Source organism: Rhagoletis zephyria, unplaced genomic scaffold, assembly GCF_001687245.7.
Source record: "Rhagoletis zephyria isolate East Lansing unplaced genomic scaffold, Rhagoletis_zephyria_1.1 Rzeph_scaffold_12697, whole genome shotgun sequence".
Classification (NCBI taxonomy): domain Eukaryota; kingdom Metazoa; phylum Arthropoda; class Insecta; order Diptera; family Tephritidae; genus Rhagoletis; species Rhagoletis zephyria.
Genome location: NW_016169771.1, coordinates 636 through 9,916, shown reverse-complemented (window position 1 = coordinate 9,916; position 9,281 = coordinate 636). Strand labels below are relative to the sequence as shown.

The following is a 9,281-nucleotide window of genomic DNA, read 5'->3' as shown; positions in this document are numbered from 1 at the left end:
CGGAAGCGTCAATGTGGCGTATATATTATGTGCATATGTATGTATGCAGTGCCGATTTATCAATATTCCCCACACGGCACGTTAGGCCATTTGACACTCAGCCACATCGGGCCCTCAAAAGCACTCTAAGTGCAGATACGTGAGCAAACAGCAGCAGTAGCAGTAATATGTATGTAGTAGTTACATATAGCGTAGCCTCCGCCATCTAACAGTCGCCCTATTTGAGAGGTGCATATGTACATATAGGGGGCACCTATAAATTCAGAAAACAAAATGTATGTACGAGGGTAATTTGAAAAGTCAGTGACTTTTTGAATTTTGATTGCCATGACTTTAAGTGCAATACTACTCCCATCAACTGTCGTCGATTAATAGACTACTGTACAATTTTGAGAAAGCTGCGGCATTTTGTTTCTTTGACGGCCATTGAAAGAAGACAACCTCGTGAATTTTAACGAAAATGGAAAAAAGTGAATTTGGTTTTTACGTAAAAAAATCCATCAAAATCCACAAGCGCAGGTGACACCGAACATTCACGCAGTACAAATTCCTACCTCATTCACCATATTCACCAGATTTAGCCTCCAGCGAATGGAGAGGCCATCACTGAAACAAATGCTTATTTTGAGAACCTATTATTTGGAAGAAATTAAAAAATTGGAAAAATGCTGAACTAAATATATCGAGTTAAAAGGAGACCATGTTGAGAAAGAAGACGCTTCTTTTTGTCGAAAAATATATATTTTATTTAAAAAGTAAGTGACTTTTCAAATTGCCCTCGTATGTTTAGCATTCACGCATTATTTAAGCAACAGGCCGAATTTTTCCTGAAATTTTTGGTGTAAGTTTATAACACAAATGAAGAGGCCTACTAAACGCCACCGAGGAATGGGAATCCTTTTTCTTTTTTGAGAACCCTTTTCATGGTAGAAATAAACTGCAGAGTTTGCTAGTTTGGTGTTGAAGCTGGGTCCTCCCGAGTGGTAGTATCCACCTCTTACCACTCTAAATCCAAATACAAGATAGCTATTTTGTTACTTAAATTGTCCCTAAAAAGTACACATAAACTAAGTAAATAAGTGGTTTTTAGAGCCATGCATAGATTTTAAGAAGAAAAATCTTAAAAACAAATACCATGGGGCGTGTTTCTTTTACTCATCTCCACAGAATATTTGGCACATTGACACCATCATTATTTTGGTCACATATAAGTACTATGTATGTATGTGAATGGACGCCGAAGAAGAATCTCAGCTGAGCAAAAGAAAAATCTCATAAATGAGATATGTAAACAACAACAAATGTTAGATTTCTAACTTTAGTTCTTTGCCCAGTGCAAGTGCATGTTCTATTCTTGCACTCGTGTGCAGGTTATGCAGTGCCGGATTGGCAACATAGCAAAAGCCAAGAAAGATAGAGGACAAGATTGCGCCAATTGAGCTGACAGCAACCGAGCGTGACGTCACTAAATACCAGAATGAGAGAGCAGAGACGAACTCAACAAGAATAAGAGGAAGAATCGAACAAAAGGCAGTGTTGCAAATTTTTTAATTTGAAAAGGCACGCAAATCCAAAAAAAATCACCAAATTTGTATTGGTGTATTTAATGGACTTTATGTGCATAAAAAATTTGAATGGGGACTCTAGAAGGGTTTGCAGAAGAATGGGCAGTTTAAACTTTTTAACTAGTACAAAATTGTGTAGTGTAATTAAATGTTTTTAAATGGCTTAAATTGCATTTGATAACTACTTAGATTTCTTAGGTTACATTTTTATAACACCGTGTGAGACAGTCAATTTTGGCTTAAATTGCATTTGATAATTACTTAGATTTCTTAGGTTACATTTTTATAACACCGTGCGACAGTCAATTTTACACACGAAAAAATCCATATATTCACAAAACTGGGGCCAAATATAATAAAATTGCGTTCTTACTTTTTTTCTCTGACGTCAGGATTTTTTTAAAAGACTTTGAAATATCTTGAATATGATTGAATCAAAAAAATTATTCAAAAGATTCGGTGCATTGAAGAATAACAATATGGGCATCAATTAAAAAAAAATCTGCAGAATAGAAACAAAATTAGTTTTTGGGTGCACCAGGACGAATAAGTATTGAAAATGTCCTTCTAAATCTTTATCCTTGAATATCCTTCGAAATTTGCAATATTTATTTTTGAAAAAATATATGTCAAGGTCTAATATGTCAACTACCATATCCTCGAATTTCGTCCTTCTAGTTTTATTACTTTTAGATAAAAAAAAATTTACACTTCTCTTTATAAGATATTGATAGTAACAATATTAATAAATGAAGATCCTGCAATCATTATTATGGAACCATGTATGCGCTCTAAAAGAACGAAGATGTACGATTTCAATTAATAGAGGAAAAATATTTTGAATTTAATTTTTTTTTCTGTACATATGTATATGAATAGAAATTTTTGGGTTTAAGAAAGTATACGTTTCCTGGTGTTATTTACAACGATACTAATTTTTTAAAAATCTTTTTGTATCTTATTTTGTTTAAAATATTTTTTTTTTTATAAAAAAAGGTATTTTTTGCTTTTAAGTGTTTATTCTCAATTTTTTATATGTGAAGAATACAAATATGCATACCAGAAGATGAGGCCTTTAATAGCCTTTACAACGATACCAAATATTTAAAAATTGGTTAGTAAATTTTTATTTTTATAAAAAAAGGTATTTTTTCTTTCAAAATGTTTTTTCTCAATTTTTTATCTACGAAGTATACAAATATACATATCAGCAGAGAGAAGGTTTGATTGTGTTTGCAACGATATCAATTTTTTAAAAATCGGTTAGTAGTTTTTTTGTTAAATTTTTTTTTATAAAAAAAGTATTTTTTCTTTTTAAATCTTTTTTTCAAATTTTTACATACAAAGTATACTAATACGCACATCAGAAGAAAGGAGGTTCAATAGCGTTTACAACGATACCCAATTTTTTTAAATCAGTTCAACATTTTTTAAAATATAAGGTTTTTATTTTTTTGAAGGCCCGACCTTTGACCCCTTATGGCACCTGTAATATAGGTTTGCACAAAAGAAGTTATATACCATTTAAATAATAGCAAAACGTTGACTACGGCTATATTTTTAGTTTTTTAGTTATTTACATATAATAATAAAATATAATTATTTACCAAAGGTCCTATTTCGAACTTTTAAGCCCATTTCTCGATTTTCTTTTACTTTTTACCTATGACTCTATCTCTTAAAAAAAAAAATGATTTGGTCTAATATACAGCCGAGTGCTGTCCAGTATCTTCATTTCTTATAAAGATAAGTGTAAATTTTTTTTTATATAAAACTAATAAAGCTAGAAGGACGAAATTCAAGAATGTGGTGGTTTACATATTAGTGCTTGACATATATTTTTATCAAAAATTAATATTGATAATTTCCAAGGATATTCAAGGATAAAGTTTTAAAAGGACACTCTCAAAACTTATTCGTCCTGGCGCACCAAAAAATTAAATTTTTTTCCATTCCACAGATTTTTTTCCTTTTAATTAATACCCATATTGTTATTCTACAATTCACCAAATCTTTAAAATAATTTTGTTATGTAATCATATCCTAGAAATTTCAAAGTCCTTTAAAAAAAAATCCTGATGTCAGAGAGAAAAACTAAAAACAGAGTTTTACTATATTTAGCTCCTTGTTTTGTGAATGTATTGATTTTTAGTGTGTTTTAAAATTTTTTGGTTTTTGTCGCACGGTGTAATAAGCGTTAAGGTGTCCCATTATTCATTTCCTCACTATGTAGATACATTTTCCAATTTTTTTTAAGAAAAATTTATAAATAGGTAAATTAATTTTTTTTCGAATGTTTGAGTTTCGACTTGAGCGATTATTACTTATGGCCACAAACATATACACATTCATATATCCATAGGCAGATGCTATAAGGTTTTGTGCTTTTTACATGCAGACAAGCTGCTTTTATTTACATCGCTTTTATTACCTTTTTACTATGCTCTATTTTTGTTTTGGATAGACGGCAAACAAGCCGATAAACAAATATACATATATGTATATGAACATATTTTCAAATATACATACATACAAATATATGTTTACTGTGAAAAGGTGATGTGTTTATGCTCTATAATTGTGTATATGCATATGTATATACAAACATATTTATACATACATACATACATACATACATATGAACATACATCGTTGAATTAGCTTATAATTGCGATAAGTAAACAACAAAAACGATAAGTTCATTTCAGTTTCGATTCTTTGCCGCTGCGAATTCCATTTGTTGTTGCTTACTTGTAATTTTTGTTTAGACTTTCTCTGTCATGTAATAATTAAGTAATTATAAAGGAAATTGTTTATAGACAGGAAATAATAATCGATTGGCATGCGAATAAATGCAGATACATATATTCAGTGTTTACCGAAAAGAGAAGGGGAGTGACATCATATAAACGAGAGAACGTATGGAAACATTTTATTTGTTATTTTGAGCAGAAAATATCGATTATTATTACTTCTTTATGTTTATTTTTTGGGCAAAATAGGAGACACAATTTACCTGATAATTTAAGATACGAGTGCGATCCTTCGAAAAAGTCGTCAAATGGTCCTGAACTAGTCCCAAAATATTCTTAAAATAATCCTAGCTAGTCTCGAAATGATTCAGAACTTCGTATGTATCCCCAAAACGGTCCTCAAATACTCGTCGACTAGCGGAGATGTTCTTGAAGAGGTCCGGAAGCGATTCCGGAATTGTCCCGAACGAGTCCCGAAATGGTCCCAAGTGGTCCTAAAGTAATCCCGAACTTGTCGCGAAAGGTTAATTTGTACTTACAAGGCACAATTACAGATTTCCTGCTGGCTACAAATTTTTGCTTGGTTACGGCAAATTATACACGTAGCGAGAGCCTAACCTATTTATTATGTAGTACTTTAATAAAATAAAAGGCGAAATATTGGCATTCAAATACTAAAACAATGTATCATACATGCTCCTAATATAAAAAAAAAAATTACTTATAAGCTCTCGTTTTCTTTTCTTTCAGAACGTCTGCAAATCAAACTTCCAACCACAACTCACGCCCACATTTGCTACGTGAAACGTCCCAATAACAAAACCAAGGCTTGCCGCGAAAAAAATTCGAAATCGAAATCTTACAAATAATAAAACACATGAATACATAAATAAATAAGTCTTATAACGGGATTGCGTATTCGAAACCTAACTAATAAAGTCAGCTTTGTTTCAAATCTCTCATTATTAAATAGGTATTTCATATAAAAATCGAATTCGTACAACGCAGCTATTCTAATAGCAGTCAATGATGCAATACACAACCAAAACATGCCGCTTCCCAGTTTAGTGCAGCACACCTCGCACAGTAGAGCGATTAGGTCCACACAGTGAAGCGCACATGCTTTATTAGATAACAAAATATACATAGTTACATAAGTAACAGCAGCTTGAAGCAAAACTCAAAAAGCAACAAAAAAAAAATCCTCTTACCAATTAAATAAATTAGCTCATATCTCTGTAAAATGCGTAGTTAAAGTCATAGTAATCAGTTAATCAATAATTAATAGTAAGCGTCTACTTTGGGCGCTAGTACGCAAAATATTTTAAACCATACATATATTCATAATAAAGCACGAGCTTCCTAGTAAAGACCTCATCATTAAAAACAACAAAAAACCAAAGGCCCGAGATATATCAAAGGATAAGTTTTTATTGGTAAACTCACAGAAAGCTGAAAGGCATCATACAAGCACAGAATGTAGAAAGCATCCAACTGTATAAAATAAAAGAAAAACCACATCAAATAGCAAACGAACTCACTACACAGCTTCAGCTCAAATCACACAACTAGGATAGGAGTAGCACAGCAGTTATCAACTTAAGCGAGCACAGCATATATTGCCCAACACGCCTGCAACCACCCACACATTAATATACAGACACTTGCGAACGCCCGAGTAACCGTCCAGTTTACGAGACACACCAGAGCCAACGAAATAGACGTAGCGACAAGAGCACAATACAGCTGCATCTGGTACCACCGCGGTCTTGAAAGTTGGTGTTTTTGTCAAAATTACAACAGACTTAAGAATTACTTTACTTAAAAGCGCGCTGCTCAAAGCAACCGCATGGCGAATTCCATCGTCGCATAAACGGTCCATAGAAGAAACCAGCGTACTTCAGGAAAATAAATCTATAGAGATAATATACTTCAGAATGGGTTCTTTTATCATGAGTAGAAAACACAGCCGTGATCGTACGCTGATCGCGATCTTTTGTCTGCTCTTGGTGTGCACAACAACGCTCAGACTTGTCCAAGGCGCAGAGTCGCCCAACAACGGCACATCAAATGCAGCCGTTGACAACAAACCCGATGATAAGGTGACTCGTAATACGAACAAAGAGGAGGCGAACTCGGACGTAAGTGCTGTTGCTGAAGCCGGCAGTGCCGGTAGTGGTGGTGGAGGAGGCAAGGGCGTTGGCGGTGACACTCCGAATGATATTCAAAATGATGCCAATGTTGGCGGCAATGATGGTGATGATGATAACGCTGGCGTTTCGGAGGCCAATTCGAATGAGGGCGATAATGTCACCGCCTTGTCGCAGCACAGTGGCAGTTCATTGCAATGCAAAGACGGTCTGCTGCTTAAAGCTTGGATGCCAATCGACAATGTGAGTACCGGTGATCGCGTTGCGCGGGGCCTTGTGTACTTCCTAGCGATGACGTATTTGTTCATTGGCGTTTCAATTGTGTCAGATCGTTTTATGGCGGCGATTGAAGTGATCACGTCCAAGGAGAAGGAGGTAGTTATCAAGAAGAAGGGCGGCGAAACACAGGTTGTCGTGGTGCGCGTCTGGAATGAGACCGTAGCTAATTTGACGCTGATGGCGTTGGGTTCCAGTGCGCCGGAGATTCTTCTGTCCGTTATCGAAATGTTTCAAAAGGGCTTCGAGGCTGGTGACTTAGGTCCGGGTACAATAGTCGGCTCGGCCGCTTATAACCTATTTGTGATTATCGCCATTTGTATTGCGGTCATACCGAACGGGCAGGTACGAAAGATCAAACATTTGCGGGTATTCATTGTGACGGCCGCATGGTCGCTATTCGCCTACGTATGGCTGTATTTAATTTTGGCACAAATTTCGCCAGGCCGTGTCGAAGTATGGGAGGGTTTGTTAACATTCATTTTCTTCCCCACTACCGTGCTGACGGCTTATATAGCCGACAGACGTTTGTTGATTTATAAATATCTTGACAAGAATTACCGCATGAATAAGCGGGGCGTTATTGTGAGCGCTGAGGGCGACGCCGTACTCGAGATGAATCGTCATGAAAGTATTAAGGAACTGGCAGAGAACGAAGAAATGAAGGACTTCGAGGATGCGCGACGTGAATACATTTCAACGCTGAAAGAACTGCGCAAGAAGTACCCACAAAGCGATCTGGAGCAATTAGAAATGATGGCTCAGGAGCAATTGATCAATCGAGGCCCCAAATCGCGCGCTTTCTATCGCATACAAGCCACTCGTAAGATGATGGGCAGCGGTAATATAATGCGCAAAGTCCAGGAGCGTGCTCTTACCGATCTAAACGAGGTGAAAGCACAGCTGCAGCGCGTCGAAGTGGAGGCCGAAGAAGATGATACGACGGTACGCATCTGCTTCGAGCCCGGCCACTACACTGTCATGGAGAGTTGTGGCGAATTTGAGTTGCGCGTCGTGCGACGCGGTAATCTATCCGGTTATACGACGGTTGAATATCAAACGGAAGACGGTTCCGCCGAGGCCGGTAGCGATTATATTGGCAAAAAGGGTGTGCTCACTTTTCCGCCGGGTGTCGATGAGCAACGTTTCAAGATCGAAGTTATTGATGATGACGTATTCGAGCAAGATGAACATTTTTATGTGCGTTTAAGTAATCCGTCAGATCCGGCAATTTTGGCAGTACCAAAAGTAGCTACTGTTATGATACTTGACGACGATCATGCTGGCATTTTCGCCTTCAATCAAAAGACACACGAGTTTGCAGAATCCATTGGCACATATGACCTGAAGGTGCAGCGTTATTCGGGCGCACGTGGTAAGGTGATCATACCATATTGGACGGAGGATGGAACTGGGAAGGCGGGCAAAGATTACGAGCCAGTGCAGGGAGAGTTGGTCTACGAAAATAATGAAACTGAGTAAGTACAAAAGTGTGTAAGCCATTGAGGCTATCTATTTTAACTATGAGGGTGCAATAATCTACTGATAATGAATCTACACAAGCCTGTATAAATAACAGGCTCCGATATGATGGAAGCGCTTAGTAAAATCTTGGTCCATTAAAAAATAAATAAATTATCAACTTAGGAAAACTCTAACAGGAATGCTCTTTGAGATCTTTTCTATCGTCGAAATATTACATATGTACATATAAATATACTTAACTGTTTATAATTCAATTATTTTCCAGGTTTCATAACATAGCTCATATTCCGCTGCGTAAGGCCAATAAGAACTATTTAAAGTAGGGGGAATATCATTACTGAATATAAAATAGTTAAATATTAATGACCTTATTCATAAAAAATAAAGTAGGTTTAAAGAGCTTTATAAACTGACGTTTTCATACATTTTTCAATTTATAAACCTTTTATAAAGCTACTTTATTTTTTATGAATAAGGCCATAAAAGTTTTATGTATTTACGTATTTTATTTCGAACATTTTATCATAAGAGGGCGGCCAAGTTTTTGTTTTTTTTTTTTTTGTATAAAACCCCAATTCCATGATACATCATTGTCTTCAATGAAAATTGTAGGTGACTCTAATATGCTTCAATGGGTACCGAATTATCGCGGATCTAGAATTTTTCAAATTTTGGGTTGACTTGATTTCCACCACAGAGGAAGTCTTTCTATTGCACTGTTATATGTGCAATAAGATCGCAATAGGTAAGATATGCACATTTCCTTTTGTAGGGTAAAACAATTTCGTGACTCATACTTCAGCTGACTAACTTAACGCATTTAACAACAAAAAGATGCAAGGACAGATATATGTACACCTCTAGTGGAATTGAAAAAAAAAACACGAACATTTTAATATTATTAAAAGCTCAAAAGCTCAAAAGTTATAGATTCAAGCACTCACAGTCCCAAAAAGTACACGGTGCGCTGTAAGTCACCTCCAAAATTTTATCAATTCATTTAAAATTTTATATTTCCTAGTTTTTAGCCTATTCGCGTATTTCTAGGAGGT

The 9,281-nt window shown here is 35.7% G+C and overlaps 1 protein-coding gene across 1 annotated transcript; it reads left to right on the top strand.

Annotated features, from left to right (window-relative positions):
* The first annotated feature begins 5,743 nt into the window (after nt 1-5,743).
* Nucleotides 5,744-8,226, top strand: LOC108377781 (sodium/calcium exchanger 3-like). The gene has a single exon (XM_017634053.1). The coding sequence runs from the start codon at nt 6,256-6,258 to the stop codon at nt 8,224-8,226; it is 1,971 nt and encodes a 656-aa protein (XP_017489542.1). The 5' UTR covers nt 5,744-6,255.
* The last annotated feature ends 1,055 nt before the right edge of the window (nt 8,227-9,281 follow it).